Below are 23,804 nucleotides of genomic sequence, written 5' to 3' on the forward strand. Positions count from 1 at the left end.
CAACATGATCTGCTAGTTCGTTATTAATATCCTGATTCAGATAAAGTATATCGAATAAAAGAGGGATTATTAAAAAATAGTATTTCTCATAAAAAAATTATGTTGATCCATACACTTTTCAATAAGTTATAGCATTATAAAGTTAAAAATAAAAAAATAAAATCCAGAATTTTCACACAATAATAGCATTTGGTAGCCAATTTCACCCTGTAGACAAAATAAAATACGAAATTTCTTTTTACCATAATAAAGTATATTACATTAGCTTTAATTTAAGATATATATAAAAGTGTCAGACCTTCCGGAACACTTTCAAAAGTTAAGTTGAAATAGTCAATTCTTTGTGAAAAAGTTGTCATTTTGAATCCCCCCCTGTAGGCAGGTAAAAAGTCAGATTTATAAAAAAAAATATACCAAATGATAGGTAAAGACATCATGCATCTATAAAAAAAAGAATTATATTGATCCATACATCTTTCGAAAAGTTATAGCATTATAAAGTTAAAAATATAAAAAAAAGAATTTTTTTACAAAAATCGTATTTTTTTTATTAAGTTTAATGTCTGTTTTCACCATGAAGATAAAATAAAGTCCGAAATTTTTTTTTACCATTATAAAGTATATTACATTAGCTTTAATTTAAGATATATATAAAAGTGTCAGACCTTCCGGAACACTTTCAAAAGTTAAGTTGAAAAAGTTATACTTTCTATATGCATTTTTATGTTTTGAATCCCCCCTGTATTAAGGGAAATGGTCCGATTTAAAAAAAAAGTATGTCGAATGAAAGATCTATATAAATACTACTTCTCATAAAAAAATTGTAATGATTCATACATTTTTCAAAAAGTTATAGCATAATAAAGTTAAAAATGGAAAATACAAAATCGAAAATTTTCACACAAAAATAGCATTCGGTAGCCATTTTCACCATGAAGATAAGATAAAGTCCGAAATTTTTTTTTTTCATGATAAAGCATATTACATTAGCTTTAATTTAAGATATATATAAAAGTGTCAGACCTTCCGGAACATTTTCAAAATTTAAGTTAAAAAAATTAATTTTTTGTGAAAAAGTTGTCATTTTAAATCCCCCCTTGTGGGCAGGTTAAGGGTTAAATTTATGAAAAAAATATACCAAATGAAAGGTAATGATATTATGCATCTATATAAAAAAGAATTATATTGATATGTTTATTTTTGAAAAAGTTATGGCACTTTTAAGTAAAAAAAATTGAAAAAATTTCGAAAATTAGCGATTTTTAAATTTGTAATTTTTTTGGAGGTTTCCCCCATTTACGGGGAACGAGGGAATTTTTTTCAATTTTTGAGGGTAATGTCTTGGACTAGATACGATTTGTGATCTTTTGACGTATCATTGAAAGAAATCGGTTCGGTGAGAGCTGAGAAAAAGTGGTAACAGACACAAAAAAAATAAAAAAACACATCTTAAGTAAAACCAATACCTTCTCAGCTTCGCATCGAATCTAATTGATTTGTCACATATATCTTTTGTGATGAAGGTAAGATATATTATATTCATAAATATTTTTACACAAACAAATGCTCTGGTAAACAACTACGCAATGTGAAGCATTTGAATTGTGGTTTCAAACTAATATTATTAAGTACGTGGAAATTAAATGCTTATTATTATTTTTCAGGGCGTTATGTATAGTTCTCGCGCAACTTCTCAAAGGATTTATTTTTTCAGCTTTCCAATAAACACGAAAAAGCTCGTTATTTACTGAAAAACAGTTACAGCATAATGCGTAGGACGCATTAAAGAGGCAATGACAGAAATGAACGACTCAAAATATTTTCTTTTTTATGATATAAACAACAATAGAAAAAGATTCACCCACGTCATCGACACCAATTTTACTTTTGATCGGAAGATTTTTATGAACATCATCTAACGAGTACTCTTAATAAAATGCCACGGGCACAGAGGGCAAACAACTAATTTAATATTATTTAACAAAGGGTGACAAACAAACCGCGGTAAAACGATTTGCAAAACCATATAAATTACAACTTCTTAAAGAAAAGATATAAAAACACTTAATAAATAAATGACAGTCACATGTGGAATGATGTTTATGGAAAAATAATATAAAATTATTTTTCAAATATCATTAATATTATTGAAAACAGAAAAATGTTAAGAAATCAATTGTTTATTAAACCAAAAAATAATGTATTTAACAATTATTTAAAATTGTTAACCACATAACTTAACAATGAAAATAGTAATAGTAATAGAATGCAGTTTCTACATTGAATATAAGTAATCTTCATAAATACAAGTGGAAAAATAAGCCACTAGTACCATTTTAATAAAAGCAAAACAGTAAATTTTAATCCACAGATTTCTTCGATAAATAAAATTATTTACTGTAATCTGATATTAAAATCAGAGTAATTTTGTTTTCGCAATTAGATATTGACAATTAAAATATTAAACCAGTTAAAAATGTTGCAGAAAATTTTAAAATTAAATTTATAATGTGTTTAACAAAGTGTCATACTAGTTAGTTTTACGTCAAAAAATTATTAAATTTATTTAAATCGAGAAAAAGGCTAGAAAACAAATAAGGAGAGACAAAAATATGTATTACAATGGTTATTTCTTGTTTAGTTTCATTGTACATTTTAATAATAAATTAATATATCAAAATTGATAACAACAAAGGTTAAAACGATTATCTATTCTTGTGATCTCTTCTTTCTCTTTCGCACGCGTTTGAGATGTTATAAGTTTTTAATTTATATATACCTAGAATACACGTTTTTATTCCATAACAAACAATTTCAACTATAATACAATGAATATTAATGAACCCTAATGTCTCAATAAACTTCAAACAAAACTAGCCAAAGACTGTAAAAGTACAATAAATGACTAATAGTGATAAATTATTTTTTGAATAAATCAAGTTAAAATGCATTACACTTTTATTATATATAAGCTTATTTTTTTTTCAGGGACGATAACAAAACAGATGGATATTGTGATATCAATAATTATGGTGGCTGATAATAACAACTTCACATTATTTAACAATTCCTACCGAACCGCAACATTTCAATGTTGTACATTTGTACATAGTAATACAAAAAATTTGTTCAACAGAAATAAAAATAATATTAAAAATGAATACTAATAATAATAATTGGCCTGTCTGAACACGATAACAGTGTTTGTAATCAAACCAATGTCTGAATGATGCTATAGAGCCGTCGTAGTAGAGCCATAGTGTTGTACTATTAGTCTTCGAAAAAAATTTAACAGCGCGCCAACTCTTAACATACGGGAAAAACCCTTAACGTATATTAATGAGACCGATTACCCGTCTAGACTAAATTCAATTAGCCAATTCAAATGGAAAATATTACTGTGATGTTAAAGTAAATGTGCAATAATACAACGATCTCATTTGAAACAGATAAATTGATTATTTATATTTGTACTATATGCGTGTAAAACAAACTAATACAAGGGAAACTTAAAAATTACTTGTTATACTCCGAAGAGCCCATAATCGAACCATAATCGTCGTTGTGGTACTGTTGAGGGGTATCCGGAGGTGACATCAAATATTGATGATGTGCCTGTGCTTGTAATGATTGCTGTTGGTTTATTTGATGGTACTGTGACTGCTGAGTGGCTGGCACAGTTTCTTCGACCGAAGGGTACGCTGGTACTCCGTAACAATCGTGATATTGTTGTGGTGGTGCAACTTGATGGTATGTGGGTGTTACAGCTGGCGAAGTTAAAGTCGGAGAAGACGCGGGGTTGGTTTTATTTTGATGATGGAGTTGATTATTATTATACACAGGAATGACTGGAGGCACTGACACTAATGGCGGAGACGATAAAGAGTCGTCGTTCATGACCTGATGCTGCTTCTGTTGCTCTTGGAAATAAGCAGACAGTTGTAAGGATGAAGACATTGTAGAGCAATCGTGGTAAACACCAACAGGTTGTTGAACATTGAGGTGTTGGTAGGTGGATAAAGAAGGTACAGCGGCATTTAAGCGAGAGTGATGATGATAAGAACTGCGATGGCAATAAACGGACTGAGTTGGTACGACATAGCCCTGATAGACGGATGACGATCCGCCTGCCGCACAACCGCCGGGCACCATAATGTCGGCGGGGTTTGGCAAGTACGCGGTGACGGCGTCCCAACGATAATACTCCAGTTTTGGAAGTTTAAACTACACGAGAGAAAATTAAACTTAATACAAACCAAAAAAAGAAAACTTTACCGCAAAACGAGTATAGCAGTAATAAATCTTTTTTCGGTAATTGATTTTTCGAAAACTTAAAAATTATTATAAAGAGTTAACGGACAAACGAATAACCCTAACCGCACTCAACTTAACGTCGCGTTCAAAACGACACATGTTGCGCGGATAACCGTTCATACGACCGACACTGAGAGCAAAGCGCTAGATATTGAAAGATAGATTGAAAAAATCGCGGGCCTGCTGCCGTTCAGCAAGTCGATGTGCGCGGTCTCAAACGCGCAGTGTGACCGATATATAAAAACACCAAATCTCATCAGTGGCCACACTGTTTGCATAGAATGCACAAAACGCAAACTATGATGACGACAAAACAGCGACGCATATTCACGTTAAACTGACGTATCCAAGGTCATGGTCATGGAACGCCGAGGGGATGACAACTGTATACGGGCCAGTACGGCGCAGGCGTTTTAATAACACAAATAACTATTTTCATTATTTTCTAATAACAACAACAAAAACACTCTTCTATCTTTACGTTGTACAATACATACAACAATAAAATTGCGAACATTAAATGATTAAGTGTTCGAATACAGTTGTGAAAATGCGGTGCATTCAACGATAAATATTATTTTATTAGATTAATGTGTTTAGCTCTCCAAATTCGTCATATAGTATGTGTTAATAGGTTCATAACACCAAATTCATATACAGAATATTAAATTAAATAAATTATTAATTAAATAAATCAGTTATGTACATGAAAACTAAATACAATATAATATCTAAACATTAAAATTATAATTGAAGTGCAATTTGATGTTATTTTCAGAGAAAAATATAATCAGTTTTGTAAAAACCAAGAAAATATACAATTATTATTTTTATTGAAATTAACGTTTTCTTTTTTAAAAAATGCAGTTTATTACTTGGAAACTACAATATCTCTAGTATAGCACAGTTTTGTAATCAAACAATGATAAAACCATCTTATGGCTACGTACTAAAACATTAAATAAATTATACATGTTTAATAAATAAGGAATACATTAGTAAGAATAATAAGAATAAATATAAATATAAGAAAATAATATCGTTAAGCTGGTGCAAAAACACAATTACAATTATGTATGTGTGAAGTATGTGAAACATAACTTAAAAGTTATTTAACTATTATATATTTGTTATCCGACCCTTTTTAGTTTAAGTTTAAGATTGAAATAGGACTCATACTCTTCAAAAATAAAATGAGCAATTATATGCTCACTTATATTTCTAAGGTTTAAAATTGAAAAAAGTTTGCTAATTAGTTTAAAAGAGTTTAAAGCTGTAGCATTGTGGAGATACGAGGTTGACTTAAAATCTTGAATTCACAGAATAGACGTCTAGTCGAAATGAAAATAGTAAATACTGGCAAAAAACTTGCACGAAATATAAACACACTCTTCTCCACGTGACTAAATTTGTGTTGATAAAAAAATCCAAGGTCCACTTTTACGACATACAATTAACATTACTGCAAATATTATATAGCATATAAGCATATCATAGTCCGAGGTGCATACCAGAACACAAACAAAATTTGATTGGTGCATTTTATCACTTACTTAGAATGATAGCCAATTATATACGATAATAAGTACAAGCTTTCATTAAATATAAAATTAAAAAATACAACTGATTAAAATTATATGGATGGGAAAACTACAATTTTTTTCTTTCTACTCAAACTACTACTCATTATAATTGTGAGGATTAAAGCGTAAGTGATGTAGTCAAGTTTTATCATTTTTAAAGGCGAATTGTTTGTAATCCCATTCATCATCATCTAATAAAGGCAATGCCTTATCATTGAGCCCACTCTTCTCTGTTTGACACCAAATTCTTCAGTGAAACAAAAGACAGTTTATGAGTTCCAGGATATTTTCAAAATATTTATTGGGTGTCCTCTTGGTTTTTCCCAGTTATTTTTCCTTCGAAGATGTTGATTATAAAGTCAGTGTTTCGGAAGATGTGTCCGATTAACTTTATTTTTATTGATTTAATCACCTTCATTAACTGTCTTTCTTTTCGTATTTCTTCTAGCACTTGCTTATTACTTTTCTTGTCCATCTATTTTTGTCTTTGTCATTTTTCTCCATATCCCATTAGGACTAATATAAATGAAGATTTAAAAAATAACATTATATTACCTTATAACTAAATTATATTACTATCATTTATACCAAAGAAAGTATTAAGTTTGAAATATTCACCTACATTTCAAACTCATTATACTCAAAAATTGACTTACAACACATTCGCTTTAACCCCCCTAATTGATTACGTGTTTAAAATTAGAATATTTTCATTACTATTTAAAAAGCTCTTTTTATGAAAAAAGATACATGTTTATAGCACCAAAATTACTAATTTCCATCGCTGTTTAAAAAAAATGTCCTTCTTACATTGTTTACACATTTTCTAAATATATATCCTTTATATAAACGTTTTAAGTCAACTTTAAGGACTTATCATAAATCAAGAGAAATTATATTTATTTATGTTTTATTTTATGTTAGATTAAAAATTATAATTCTTTTTAAAAGAAATTAATGGCTAAATTAATACACCCGTTAAACTGTAGTCATCATCAACGAAGAATATCAATCATAATAGTTATATTGTTGTCAATAATATTAAGGTGAATTGTTTTTGGAATTTTGTCGCTTATCCTAAATCTGGCTAATTATTATAATACTTCTGTTACAATCAGTGTTCTTAACGATTAGCAGTTATTATTTCATCATAATTTAATTATTTTTAAACAAACCAAATAGTAACCAATTATAAATTGCAAAATATTTCTGACTTTTTTTTTGTAATTAGTTGAATAATAACTGATCAACCAAATATCATACGCGAAATATAAAAACACAGCTGTAGAAAGCGCCAAATAATAAAATATATAAGCCTACAAAAGTAGTTCATTTAAATTTCCAAAAAAATACATAAAAATAACATTACATTATACCGAATTTTTTATCTATACGTATATTTTTTCTCATCATTGCACTTATATCGATCATTTATCAAGCAAAAAATAAATAAAAATTGATATCCATAACAAAAAAATTTAACATTTGATAACATTTTCATAATTATGAGTCATTAATAAAAATTTACAGCGGGATAGTTCAATATTTTTTTGCCTGAAAATGACCACCAAACTCAAATAAAAAAGTATAAAAACGGTTTACTTGATAGTTAGGTTCAAAATTTTGTACAATTTATTTGAATATCATTATATTTTATTAGGAGATTTACAAAAATTTTTCAATTTTTATAATATTATTATTCAATTATGGTTTAATTAATAATTAGCAATTATTTCAAAATCTAGATGTGATAGAAAAATCTGAAGCCAGATTGGAAATCGGTAACAAAAATCAATAGAAAATTTATCATTATATTGTAGATAGTATAAAATTATTTATTATTTGTTGACACTTATGTTACTCACTGGTGAATATCTATTTAATAAATAATTACGTTATCAAAGTTTACAAAAAAAAAATTAGAGAAATACATTTTCTTATCATTTTATGTACTTTAAACGTCATATTACTATGTTAATATTGGGCAAATAGATTCGAAATACCAAAAAAAAAAGTTGAAATTTGAAATGTTAGCAGAAGAAAGTTTTTTTAATAGACTATTCGTTAAAATTCGTCAGACGAATGTCACTAACTTCAGGGACATACGCTAGAGACGTCTTGAGTAGTAATTATAAGTTTAAATGAAATTCCAAGTAAATGCCTATTAATAATGCAACTGAGTATCGAATAAGAATTGGGCCCTAAAAAGGCATTCCGGTACCAGATTTTTAAGCAAATTTCAGAACATCTTTAACATTAACTTCTATGAAAAAAAAGTAAAAGAAAAGTTATTATTTCTAACAACTTAAGAGTGCTAAAAAAATATACTGAGTAATTCGTTTATCAAGAGATATTAGATATTAAAAAGGGGAAATGACAGGTATGAAAAAATATTCAACCCAGGAAGATCAAGAATAAGAGTGCATGACTCTGATAATAAAAGTTATGATCAAAAATAACTACAAAGGCCTGAAAGAACTGAGTTATAATAGAGAAACATAGAGAGCTGCAACAAACTAATCTAAGAGTTATTAACAATTTAGAAAATTTACATTTAAAAAAAATTATTTTTTATCGATATAGCCTGTCTAAACTTCGTAATACGACACTACTGTCATTATTAAATACCAAAAAATTAGCTAAATTATATTTTTAATTTAATCCAAATAACAGAAATCATAATACAATTATATTTCAATTCTTTACTTATTACAAGAATACATATTATATGGATTATTCAGATATCTTACATAATGTACTTGGGCAATAAAAAATGTTCCTAAACATCTATACTTAATAAATAGTACAATTGTTATTTATATTACGAAGAATTACACTTATCATTTTTGCCATTTTTTGCTATCCTCTATTTTTTATTAGTATAATAAAAACACTAATTAATAATATAAATATATATATATATATATACAGAAACGTATTTAAGAATTTTATGCCATAGGTAAAAAAATAAAAAAAACGCTTATCATCTTAAGATTAGACCAATGCATTATGCGTTACTCTTAGCATCTATAAGTATTTAATGATTAAATAAAAAAAATATTCGCTCTTAAACATAAGTATAATATTTTTTATATATTTTCCATAGAAATAATTACAATTTTTATTTTTGACAATCGAACGCCAGAAATAACCCAAAAATTTCAACAGACCAAACACATGCCCCCTGTACCCGTCTCTAAGTACGTCTCTGTGACTAAAACTTATAAATGAAGCCGATAATTAGAAATAGCAAACTTACTTAAATTTCTTCCGCATACAAATTATTTTGACAAATTCCTTTCAATATAAATCATAGATAAATTTGTAAATTCATAAATGCAATAATTGTTGAAAAGGTATTGCAAAATTTAGGCACACTAAAAATGTTTAGAGGGTCAAGCCCCCCCTCCAAGTCTACTCAATTTGTGATTATAAACCACTACATTTATTTACAACTAGTAAAATATTTTACTAATGTAGTAGTAATTATTTTTAACTTAGCCAACTCAAATATAAATAACAATGACCAAAGTTCTCGGGTCGATGTCATCATTACTGATTACACTCATGTTCATGGCAATGTTATTAATTTATCTATTTATTAGATATAACTCATAATTTAATTTATAACTTACATTGGTGGACTTGTACTTGAGGATCCTTCACCGCCAAATTGAGATATCGTCGATCCGTGATCATCAGTGTTGTGATCACGATCTTCTTCCTCGCCGTCACCATAGTCCTCATCACGTGTTGAATTACTACACTCTTCCATAACTCAGAAATCTGTAAATGATAACGTAATTCATAATTCATTATGATTAATTGATGCATTACTTAAATATAAAATATTTTTGTAACATATCGTACGTAACATTGGTATAAGCATGTACAAATGCACTTATTTATTTTATGCAACTTTTACTCTCAATTATGTGAATATATATTTATTTAGAGAGAAAATTTAATTATACCAACAGTATGTTTATAGTGAAATAGTAATAGTTTATATAAACAGAAAACAAAATGTTCTTTTCGTCCTAGAATTAAGGGTTAAGGTACATGTGTTCAAACTATTATTAATAGTTTTACAAAAGTATTAAACAAAAATAACTAGACTTTAAAACAAAACTATAAACATTCTTAATGATAATAGTAAAACTAAGAGCACTAAATATACGCAAACGTATTATTGTGGGTATGTAAGCAGGTGTATTATGTAAAAACAATATATTGTTTGGAAACGTCAAAAATGTTTTCTTTTCGATTAAAAATATGTATCCTTCAATCAAAATTTAGGAATAACAATAACTGAAAATAATTTTTCGGACATAATTTTTATTCATTTAGACTGTCGTAAAATAATAAAATTATTTATTAATATAAATATAAATATAAAACCAATAAAATTATATGTATTTTTATCATAAACACAAATATTAAAATTAATTCAATTTGACTTTGAATAACTTAAAACGAAGTGTTCAACAACGTAATTGTAGACTCAATGTTTTTTATGTTTCACTTGAATTATAAAATTAATTACTTTTAATACTTTATTTATCTTTAAAAGGGAATAAATAATTAAATTTTGAGTATAACTTCAGGTTATCAAATATGCATTTATTAATTCAACTATACTAACAAATCAATGTCATTAATTATATAAGAAGCATGAAGTGTCATATAAAATCACTAAGTCGTCAACAAGATGTTATTCTTATGTGAAGTTGGTCTATCGCTATGGACCACTTAATGGGTGGTGACCACACTGCAACTGCGACACAAATTTTTTTGCTTTTTCTAATGCAGACATTTTTACGCTTGCGTACTAATCTAGCCGCATACGACGTTGCTAAGAATGCAACATATAAAATTACCAAATAAGAAAAAAATTAGAAAAAATATACGGGTAATACAAAATAATAATTTTTTTTAAACTTATTAATAAATTTTATATCATAGATTAAATGTCATCTCATCGATTGTTTATGAATAGTTATCATCAGTGCTCGAATTGGGGGGGTGCGCAGGGGGACGTAGCTCCTCTACTTTTTTTTCAATTTTTTTGCGCACCCCAACTACTTTTTTTTATTGGGACGGGAGGACGGTGGAAAATACCACCTCTTTTTTTTTTTTTTTTTAAATATTAGTATGATAATGAAATATGATTTATTAATAAATACTAAATAAAGTAATGGGTAAAAAAAAAAAAAAGGTCTTCAAAATACTATGGACGCAGTTTTCAAATTGTTAAGTTGAGCTCCCCTACTCATTTTTGGCCAATTCGAGCACTGGTTATCATAAATTATAATAATATTTATACGACTATGAGCACAAAGGATTATGAAATGACAGAGAGAATAAAATGTCTAGTGGTAGTACCAAAACATATATGAATTTATGTACAACATACATTAATACATAACATAAGAATTCAATGAGTATCTATTATATGGTTTAGTTGGACTAATTACTGTGGGTTCACATTTAGTTTTATCACCATACACAAAATACAAGTTTATTTTTTGCACAGTCATCCAGACAGAGATGCATGCAGAAAAATTTCAAGGGTGCCATAATTATTGACAATGATTTGAGCTATGGAGACTATTTCCCATAAGCAAGAGAAAGAAGCAAAAGACCTTCATCTCTTCCTAAAATTTGACAATCTAATTTTTTACTAAAAATGGTCCTTTTAAGGGGTTATGAGCAAGAAAAAATAGTAATAAAATAAAATATTTATAAATTTTTATTTGAATTTATAAAAATTTTGCCACTCAACCTCAAAAAAGGCCTAATACCAATTAATATAACTATTACATCCCTTATTAGAAAATTAATATTATTAACTATTAGGAATAAACCTTATAAGAAATAAGCAGACAATACATTTTACTTTCCCTATCCATATATCGTACAAAGCCGAACTGGTCTTTCCTAAATAACGCTTCTATTTTTAGAATTATATTAGTAATAGTTGCTGCAACACCAAAAAGAGATGGAACACTGAGATTATCCTTCTAATAGAAAAGCTAGTATCAAAAAAACAAAATGCCTAATAGACTGTTCAATACTAAAATTATTTAGATATCTAGGTCTCCTAAACAATTTTAAAAAATGGTGATAGCAGGTAATTACCCTATATAATATGGTTTAGGAATTCTATTATACACCTAATCTTTTAAATATACCCCAATATTTGAATCATCATTTTTAATTTATTACTAAATAATATTATTAATTAATAACTTATCAATAACAGAGATTAGGCAGAATTGTGACTCTCATTTCAATAACATCTAATATTTCATAAAAATACATTCTTAATTGGAAATAATTTTTTTTTATAACATTTTATGACTTTGTTTTTCACAAAATTTATGTTTTTAATTTTGAATTGTATTAAAAACAGCAATAATTTTAGATAGCAAATTTAACTTATGTACCTATAAATCAATGGAAAAATGTATAAAATTTATGTTTAATATATTCTCTAGAAAGTTTCTATTGGTGATAAATATGCCGAGAAAAACTTTTCACCATAATGCACCACGAAACACAGTGCGTTTCTGACTGAACTAATTAGGATGCCTCGAACAATCAAATTTTTTTTAAATACTATCAGCTTAGTAATGATTTACTAATGCTTAAATAAGTTACAAATATTTTTAACCTAAAATATGTTTATAACAATAAATCCACCATGATGAATATTATTACCATGTAATCTGTTTTTTTTTTGATAAAATAAACAAAATGCAACACAAAATGACATGCAAAACTTTTTATTTTGGCTAACTAGGTGCTGCTGGCATAGAATTTTATTCACGACAAAGGGTTAATTGTCAATTCAAAATATATTTATTCTAATTTATCATAAATTTTTATTATTTATTTATCAACGAATAAAATAATCTAATATTATTTTTGATATATTATACGGTACAATGCGCAAAAGTATATACCTACAATCTTTACCTAACATTAATACCATATAATAATTGCATAGACTAAATTATTGGGTGTTATAGTGCTAGTTATTCCAATAACTTTAATAAAGATAGTTACATTCTATCATATACAACTATAAATTTTAGTGATGCAATTTTTTTAAACTCAATATTTTATTTATTGATATACGAATTAAAGTGAAAGATCGCCTAAGTATAATATTCTAAAATAAACTATTATTGTTATAAAATGTAAAGAACATAAAATCAATTTTATAAGGATACCTAATTTAACATTATTTGTATTATAGTTTCTTTTTTTATAATGATACATATTTACTGAATATAAATATGTTCAAGTATTCAACTAAGAATTATTAAAATCTATGTTTAATTTTATTTAAATTTCGTCAAAACTGTTAATTTTTTCTATTGATTATTATAAAACAATAATAAAAAAATGACAGTCATTTATAAAGAGTTCACACTCTTTACATAATAGATGACATTATCATGATCTCAATAAAACTAAAAAAAATATTTTACAATTCCATTAAAACCATTATACTTACAAGTGCCAAAATAAAAATGGCATTTCGTAACAAAATATACTTAAGAAAGGAACAAAGAAACTTATAGTTTGAAGCCGATTTCGTTTTACACAGCAAAAATGAGATTAAAAAAAAATTAACAATAACTATGTTTCATTGATTTGCAATATTTTTAATTTGCTGATCAAGATCAAGGCAGCAATCGCCGATACTATAAATATAATGATATTCCAGTACAAATTATAAATGCTTATCGCCAATTATAAAGATTTTGTCAAGCATGCTTATTTTTTTATTTGCAATTTATACAAATTTGATGTCAATCACAATCATTACACTAAAACTATAAATAAAAAATGTCTGTAAATTATATGTAATGAAATGATTTCATTTATGAAGGTATGTTTTAATCCTATTCAATTTAAACGATTTGAAAAAAAAAATAAGAAGCACTTACAAATTAATATTTTATTTGAAGTTTTATTATTACCAGTTACTCGCGATAAAAATATGATTTAAAATAGATTGCACTGTTAAAAAAATGAGATTTTCTGACAAGAAGTAATGTGTTTAACTAAAAATAATAAAAAACAAAGTACAAAATAGACTTAAATCATAATATTAGTAAGGGAAATTGCTTTAGCATTTTTTTCCATTGAATCGAGATTAAAAATCATTTAATTCCACTAGAATTACAAAATTACAATCATATAAAATGTAATAATTTTACTTTAAACGTAATTTTTTTTTTTTTTTTTTAATAAAACAATGAAATAGCGAAATTTAATTGCTATGCGCCACTATTAAAATATAAGTATTAATTTAACAGCCAAATATTTCCAATTTAAAAATTACACTAGATTTTTATTATTAATGCCTACTATGACATTACTTCAATTTACTATGTAAATTATTTATAATTAACTGAATTTTTGATTTCACTTATACCCTAAAACAAATTCTTAGATTTACGTTTGTATCTATCAAAATAATAAAAGCAAATAAAACTTTAGGAAGTTATTTATTATGCTCTCATATTTATCTTATTAAATGTTGTTCTTAAAAGTCCTTATGAAAACTTAAAGGTATATAAGTGATCCACTAACATAAAACAAAAAATTGTATGCCTAAAATTAGGTACATTATATTTTTAGTTATATATTATTTAAATTAGACATTATAGACCATTTTTTTTTTTTGAAATTATAGAGAAAAAAATTTATAGTCAAGAAATATATGCAAAATGATTATGACATATTGAATAATTAAATTGTATAAGATGTACGCAGTATTATCGTATTAATTATTCTATTTTACAAATTAGTATGATAACAATAAAACAAAAATTAAATAATAGCAATTGTTAATATTACTTGTGCTGTATTAAACAATTTTAAAATTATAATTATCAGCATTTTTTTATTTACTACTTATAATCAGTACTAATTACTATAAAACTATTCTAATAAAACAATTATGATGCAACAGAAAGTTTTCCAATACTAGTATGCTACTAAATTAGATTTTTTTTTTATTTAGCACCTCAAATATCTTTTTAAGTAGGTCCGACAAAGACAAACTTTTGTACCTACAATTTTCAGGTAAACTATTTATTTGTATATTTATTTACTAGAATAGAGCAAATACCATTCCTTGACAACTGATTAGTTTCATTTACTTATTTTGTCAATAAAACAAACTTTCGGCCCTAATACTCAGAAAAAAAATTCATGTTTCATTATTATCATGTTATACTACGAAGTCAAATCGAAAATAATAAATTACTTTATCTGCGAATTCAACTAATATAATTAATTGTAGCAATAACACATTAAAAAATAATTCAGTTTTCTATGAAACCATAATCTTAATACGAGTTAAATTGAGATCGAACAGAATAAGATTTTTTCCATAATTGCAGTAAACATATAATCAAATCTCAAGTATTAAAAAAATAAAATAACTACAAATACACTAAATAAATGAATACTAAGAGTTTATTTTATGATAAGACCGAATATCAATTGACAAGTTTAAAAATTCAATTATAAAGACTATTTCCCCTTTCCATAGACATATGTAATTACTGTTTTGACAAATTTTTAATGTAAATAATTTTATTATAACTATTTGTAAATTTATTAACAGATTATAATACGAACAATTAAATTGTACTTTATAATAAAATCAGTTGTTGAGCAATTTGTTATTTATCATTAACTTGAGTAAAATATTTAGTATCACATAAGCTAAAACATTATAAAATAACCTAATTCATAATAAAAATATCACTCGTACTTTATGATAAAATAGAACCATGATCTAATGCAATGTTCACTTATTTTATAATGATAAAAATGTTTTTTTTTTTTTATGAAAATATCAGTTACCATGTTTATCTAAGTACATTTCTTACAATTATTTATTTAGGTTCTAGAATAAGACAACGAACATATAATTATTAATCAAAATAATTATTTTTTAATTTAATATAGTTCAAATGTTTTTATTAATACTGGCTCTCAATAAATATTAATTTTATTATCCTTTTTAAAATATGATTTAGTTTCAATCCATTCAAATACTCATATTTCACTAAATGAATATTATTTAAATATATATTAAAAAATTAAAATATGCATGTTACTGAAAAGAATAATTTTCTCCCGAACAAAAAAAAAACCTTCGATTTGTATAAAACTACCAAAAATTATAATAATAGAAAAGAATAATTAGGTTTATTTTTTTAAAATTATACTTTCATAATTAAAACCCAGATCTAAATGCAATTGTAGCTATTATTTCAATAAGTTTGAGTGTACATTTGTCGTATTCTATAAAAATAATTTTTTTTGTTATGATTAAGAAAAAAATTATCTGTTTATATAAATTTTGTAATGATTATTACTTAATAATAATTTTTATTGTCAATACTGGCACTATAACCCTTCTTCTCTTGTATGACTCTGCTCCTACTGATTTAAAAATTTCACCCATTAAAGTGTTAATTTCTCCATTGATATTTTTAAATGGCGATTAAGATAATATAATAGAGTTTAAGAAAATAAATTTTTTATAAGAAAATTTGGATAATTTAGAAGGTATTTGTAGAAGCGTTTAAATTAAGTTTGATAGTTAGAGCACTTCAGATCAATGTGAATTTTTAGTAAAATTAACGATCGAATTAATAAACCAACTATAAAATGATCTTAAAATTTCAATACACATGAACATTTCATACAAGTAGTGATGTTTTGGCATAAAATTGCTAAAATTTGTATATAAATGAACAATTTTTATAATTATAAGTACAAAACTATAAAACGCACTTTAAAAATATATTTTAAATACAAATACATGAAAAAATATTTATAATACGTACTTAAATACTCTAACCATTAATTATTTATTCTTAAATACAAAACCTTCATAAAAGTATTTAAAATACTTTCAACTATCTATATATGATTCATTATTATGTATTTATATTTTTTTATTTATAAGCTATTAATTATTTTTTAGAATCAACTCTTATAACTTTTAGAGGTGTCAACTTTAATTTTTCAAATAAAAACACACATAATTAACTAGCATATTCAATAGACAATAATCTATTTAAGAAAATAACTGGTCAATAACAACTTTTAAACCAGTATTTCTGAAGTTATTAACAATTTTTTTTTATGATTCTCTCGTTGGTGGTGTCTAGTTTCTGGTACAAGCCGGCCATAATACCCATCCCGTTATCATTGGTAATTTTTCATTAACAGTTTTAAGTAACAACTGAAAGTGAGTAGGTGCTGGTATTTTAATAAAAAGACATTTCCTGGACGTACCTTTCCTTCTGCCTAGGTATAAAAATGTCAATAACTTTCGAAATAATGGTTCATAAGTTGTTACTGACCAGTAATTTTCTTTTTTAGATCATTATCTATTGAATAATGCTAGTTAATTATGTGTGTTGCAATTTGAGAAATAAAAGTTGACACCATTATAAGAAATGAACATAAAAATTACTTTATGATTGATAAATAGAGATAAACATTAATCTAAAAGAAACCAATAAAAGTAATATTTTTATTTTTCGACTTATTAAGTGATTCATGATTAGGGGTTATTATATACTTTAAACAGTAAATATTATTATAGAGAATACAGTTACACATTCATATCTAATTTTTAATTATTTATATTGCCAACTACACTTAATTCTTTTCTGAGTATTAACCGATTCACTCAAATTTATTTCATTGGTGTCAAATTAACTTTCTAGTTGATAACCAAAAAATAAATAAATTATAACTATTATCCAAAAATGTATGCTTATATAACCATTGAAAACACACGTCAAAAATATTTTATTTTGTAATTTAAAAAAGTAATATATATAATGCCATGAAAAGTTATTTTTAAACAATTCTTTTTTTAATAAAAACAGCAATACGTAACAGTACGCAATTCGAATAAAAAGCTATTGATCACTATAGCAGAACCCATGCTGATTGTTGGAATGACCTATTTTGAATGAAGCAAAAATGTTGATATTGTCGTGGATAATGATCACTGAAGTTTTAGTAATATAGCAAATAATATTAAAGTATAAGCTGAAAAGTATAACATAATGAAGCCAATAATGTAAATAGAACAAATGTAATTTTTTAGGATAACTCTGCAGGATTGTCACGAAACCCATGATCTTAATGATGCCTTTACATCATAATGGACAATCAACAATACGATCTAAATGAAGCTATTTTTGAACAAATTATATATTCAACAATCCATTGCTTCAGGAGTCCTGCTGTTGAAATATTCTATAATACTACAGTATCTAAGGGAGATTGTAGGCGTTATGATCAAAAGATCACTAAAAAGATGGAAAGACTACATTTTCATGACTTAGTCGTTCCACGTTAAATGAATTTAAATTTTACCTAGACAGCCACAGTTATAGCAGCTTTATAAGAAGTTAGGTTCTGATATTTTATTTATTAATTAGACATGAAAAAAATGTATAAAACTACTGCTTTTTTTTTTTTAATTCAAAACATACGTCGTCTGTACCAAGTGTCCAAGAAATGTGAGAAGTCATATAAAAACGTGCTAAGTTTTTTTAAAGTAGGTGTTGTGTACATTACTACAATAGTCTAAGGGGGGATCTCTTACAAATCTTGAAAATTAACTTCAACCGCAATTTTACGAGGTATATCTCCATGATGTATAGTAACAATTTTAGCTAGTTTTAGAAGAGACTAACTTAAAGATCATTTAAAATTACGTAATTTTTTTAATTTAACAAATCATACTTTAAGTCATTGTGTAATTTAACAAAAATTTTATTGATTTAAATCTCATTCTCTACACAATTTTACGATAGTGAAAGACAATTGTGAAAGTTTGTAAAAAAAAATTGGTGATAATAACTTAGTATAACTATAGTTTTAATCCTACTTATTACATTAAAAGTCAAAAATAATTATCATAATTTACTGTTTTGAGGTAAAGCAAAATAATATACATAGTTGAACAGATCTAACTGACAAGTTTTATAACTTTTGATACAATTAAAATGTTGCTGTAATTTTTTTTTTTTAATAATTTATGCATTCTTAACTATGTTAAACTAACATTTTCATTATTTATATTTAATAATCAAACATTTTTTTATTATTTAAAAAAAAAAATGTATGATTTTAATTTATTCTATGAATGCATAAAATATTAAAAATAAAGAAAAATTACAACGAAATTTTGATTATATCAATAGTTATAAGAGTTGTCAGCTAGATCTGTTACATCTTGAATATATTGTTCTATGTAAATAAATTTTAATTTTATAGCACAAATTTATATTTTTTTAAATAACAATAATAAAATAATATGCAAAATAGCAAAAAACCTTAAAAAGCATTTTTTTTAAAGACATTTAACTTTCATCTATTAAATGTAAGAAATTGTTATTGATAACTTTATGGAGTATTCATTGAGGCAGAAATAATATTAAAAAACCCAATACAGTGGGGACGTAGATAGTTGGGTCAAGTATAATGATATCTGACAGTGATAAAATCACTATCATAAAAAACGCTTCGATGCAAATCGGTAGATGTTTAACTTTAAAAAATTAATGGATTATTTATAAAACTAAATAATCTCTTACATCCTTATAAATAACCTGATTGCAAGTTTTATTATTTATAAGTGTAATATATGAATACATACAAGGAAAATGGTTTTATTTAAAAAAAAAGTAAGTCGCATAAAAGAAGAATATAAATAGTACTTAACTTAAAAAAATTATAATGTTTCATACATTTTTCAAAAAGTCATAACGTTATAAAATTAAAAATATAAAAAATTTTTTTTTACAAAAATCGTATTTTTTTTATTAACTTTATTGTCCGTTTCCATCATGAAAACAAAATAAAGTAGGAAATTTTTTTTTTTCCATAATAAAGTATATTACCTAAGCTTTAATTTAAGGTATACATATAAGTGTCAGTATTTTCGAAAAACTTTCAAAAATTAAGTTGAAAAAGTTAATTTTTTGTAAAAAAGTTGTCATATTAAATCTCTCCCGTGGGCACGTAAAGGGTCATATTTATAAAAAAAATATATCAAATGATAGGCAAAGGCATCATGCATCTATAAAAAAAAATTATATTGATTTGATTATTTTTCAAAAAGTTATGGCAGTTTTAATTTTAAAAAATTGTCAAAATTTAGCGATTTTTAAATTTGTAATTTTTTTTGGAGATTTTCCCCATTAACGGTTAACGAAGAAATTTTTTTTTAATTTTTGAGGGTAATGACTTTGACTAGATACGATTTTGTGATCTTTTGAAGTATCGTTGAAAGAAATCATATCGGTTAAAGCTGAGAAAAAGTGGTAACAGAGAAAATAATAAAAAAAAACACATCATAGTAAAATTAATACCTTATCAGCTTCACAACAAAGTTAAAATATAAATATTATTTTTATATTATTAATTTTTAAAAAGTCTAAAGTTAATGTTAGCTAAAATTCTAACACTATTTTTTAATAAACACAAACGGTATATCTAAAACGGTTCTAAATGTAATATATGAGATTAAGAGGACCATAAACCGTATTTCAGTATGTTTGAAATAATTCAATATACTTTATTATACTCTAACCAAATATGTAAGCTTTTAATATAAAATTTAACTATTATGAGAAGTCAAAACTTTATAAGTTGTTAGTAAAGCTGTTTTTGAGATAGAGCCCTCTTGCACTAATAGAACGATGAGTAAACAACTTTTTTGTTATTATGTTATTATAATATGACCATTATTAAATAGTACTAAAAAAAATAAAAAGGTCGTATAACAATTAATCATGTATTTATTAATTTTATAATATATCATTTAAAAAAATTAATAAAGAAAATATGTATAAAATTTTAAGTTCTTGTAAAATTGTACAGGTAAAGAGATTTAAAAAAATTTACATTTACAACAAAAAATGATCATTAATACATTATAAGTGATACATTTACAATAGTACTTGCATAAAAACATTTCTTAAACAAACTAACCCATATTTTTTTTTGTGATAGATATTTATCAAAACCAAACTGCCCTACTCATAAAAACTAATTTCAAATATTTACTCTACATCATATTATTATGTTAATTATGTTTTGTATACAATTTTTGTATTTCAAGTTCATAAATATGATATATACAAAATGGAACATATCTATCAGACAACTCATAACTTTAGACACAATGAACATTTTGTTTTTTTTTTTTTTTCAAATAATTTATACATTTTTAAAACAAAATTTTATTTTTAATAATAATAACATTATTTTTTTTCATTTGAAAAATGTTTAAAATTTAAAAATAATCAAATTTAAGCACTTTTTTTAAAAAAAAACAAAAAATGGATTGATGGAAATTTTAGAAAGATTTATTTTTATGTAACAAAAATTTTAATATATTGAGTGACTATGACCCAAATGGAGTATGCATAATAAATATATATCAGTACGAGCTGTACCCTCACCTAAACTAGATACCAACTAAATGTATCAAAATACATGTAACTGAATAATTATTTGCCCTAAACCTAATCCAATAATCATTTTGTAAGAAAAGAGTTTAAAAATAAACTATTTTGAAATTTAAAAAAAAAAAAAATTTATTTTTATTTTAAACAAATAATAAAAAATATGATGATAATATAGTCTATGAATTTGTAAATTATAACAAAAAATTATTATGTAAGATTGAATGTATCAAAAGTTATAAGAGTTGTCAGTTAGATTTGTTCCATTATGTATACAGTATATTAAAGAATGCATTGAATAAAAACCTACACAGTATGTTTTTTGTAAATTATAATATACATTATATTAGTATTAATCATGTATATCATTTTTATTTTATTTAAAAAGGGCTATTAGAAACTTTATGTTAAAAATGTTTAACTTTATATTTAACCAAATTAGTTATAAACAGAGTTTATAAAAATTATAAATTTTTCTTTATTCATCATAAAATTACCAAATTCTATAAAAATATATAACTTGGAAGTACAATACAACAAATACATTTTAATCCAAGAAGGTTATCTGAATGTCTTTTTATTAATACACTGCTAGTAAAATAAATTGTTTAATTTTAAGTTAAATAATAAATATTCTTCTTATAAGGGAAAAACATATTTTACAATTTAAAAAATAAAAATGTTCGTTATCTTCTTTCACATATTTGTAATTTTAAAATTTACCTAACAAAAATAATTCTCCTTCCAAATTTATATAAGTGAATAAATGGCAGAAAGCCAGTCTAAATTTTTTATAATTATGTATTTTTTATAAATTAATATGTTTAATACTTAATATCATAACTAAAATTTAAGTTTATGATATAAAATAAGGAAATTATTAGAGTATTTTTAGTTTTTTGCTCTACTAGAAAATTGTTAAACCTAGCACAAATATCATTTCTCTAAAATTTTAGGTTTTCTGTATTGCTAATAAACCAGTATTAGATTATTTGTAACTATCCTTTTTTTTACTATAAATTTATATACATATTAATTTAGCTAAATGAAAGAAGAGTAAAATATGAACAAGTAAAAACTGCTAAATGTAAGTTTTTGAAATTATTATTTTAATAAATTTGTATATAACAACGAAAATACAATTTTGTTAGAGGTTTAACTGGAGAAAATCACAAACTATTGATGGAATTTTTGAGACATCAAATTTTATTTTAGTTTGAACGAATTGTTCCTCACCATTATTACAGCATTCATAGATAGAACTGATATGCTATAGAATCATCATTCTATCAGTTATCAAACTTTATTAAAGAAATAAACCTTACTTGTACAAATTACTTGTGAAGATTCAGTCTTGTATAGGGCGGTCAGTCTATTCAATCAATTTACTGATAAAGATGTACAAACATCTAATAATTTATCCTGTTTTATTACGTTCGTTACAATCGTTTAATGCTTTTATGAAACGTACTTAGCCCGGCTACCTTGAGCTATACACGGCCGACACAATAGCAGCAGGTACCTCAATAATGAGTTACACATGATGTTTTACACACACGCACACACAAGTAAATTGTCGCATAATATAATTCATAAATCAAAGAAAAAACTTCATTCAACAAGAAAACTTTAAGTTTGTAAAGAAAATCTAAAGCGATATTGTATAGTCAATTTTATTTGACATCGAACGACAACAAATCCGACCCGACCCGTCAGACGCCATCTTTGTTTTTGTTGGTTCCGTGATCAAGGCTCTTATCACTTAATTTATCATAGAAGAAAAAATCAAACAAGTAAAAATACAAGTAACGAAATACATTATTTTCAAATAATATAGTGAATAATTAATTGTTTTCATGAGCGTAGTTTAAAAAACTTATCTGTTAGGGCTATTCCATAATAAACTTAATGAGAGGGGATTCTTTACCACATTGCTTGTCTCCCCCATGTTGTTGAAACCCAACCAAAAAATAAAGTTTATTTATTGGGGCTACGAATTTGTATATGATGACTGAAGCTCCCACAGTCCCTATGCAAACTACGTTAAAAATTATTTTAAATAATTAGTATCATAAATATTAATCTATAGTATTTATTGTTTGAATATTATTTAAATAATTTTAAGTTAATTTATAATTTATTAAACTTAAATATTGAGTTACTTTATGTTTATATAATGCATAAAAACAATTAAGTGCAACAAATATTGTAATGATAAATTATTCGATAAAAACCAATCCGGTATTTAGATGACCACATCTAAAATCGTTATATTTTTTAAAAAAAATGTTTATATAAATAAAATTATTTTGCATTCGTACAGAAAAATATAAAATAAAATCCTGATAATATTTAGTTAATATGCAGG

General features: G+C 25.0%; 1 protein-coding gene across 3 annotated transcripts in view; it reads right to left on the minus strand.

The window, feature by feature from the left end:
• The window catches only part of LOC126907907 (neuronal PAS domain-containing protein 2-like), a 59,455-nt gene extending 36,281 nt beyond the window's left edge, over positions 1-23,174 (minus strand). For 2 of the 3 annotated variants that reach the window (XM_050689571.1, XM_050689572.1), the window contains exon 1: positions 3,521-4,467. In XM_050689571.1, coding sequence (XP_050545528.1) covers positions 3,521-4,152 — 632 coding nt within the window. In that variant the 5' untranslated portion in view covers positions 4,153-4,467. Of the gene's footprint in view, positions 1-3,520; positions 4,468-9,532; positions 9,684-22,761 lie in introns of those variants that run through there. The other variant, XM_050689573.1, reaches the window with a different exon arrangement.
• Between the last annotated feature and the right edge of the window lie 630 nt (positions 23,175-23,804).

The sequence above is a fragment of the Daktulosphaira vitifoliae genome, unplaced genomic scaffold (assembly GCF_025091365.1).
Source record: "Daktulosphaira vitifoliae isolate Bord-2020 unplaced genomic scaffold, ASM2509136v1 Scaffold_5, whole genome shotgun sequence".
In the NCBI taxonomy this organism is placed as follows: domain Eukaryota; kingdom Metazoa; phylum Arthropoda; class Insecta; order Hemiptera; family Phylloxeridae; genus Daktulosphaira; species Daktulosphaira vitifoliae.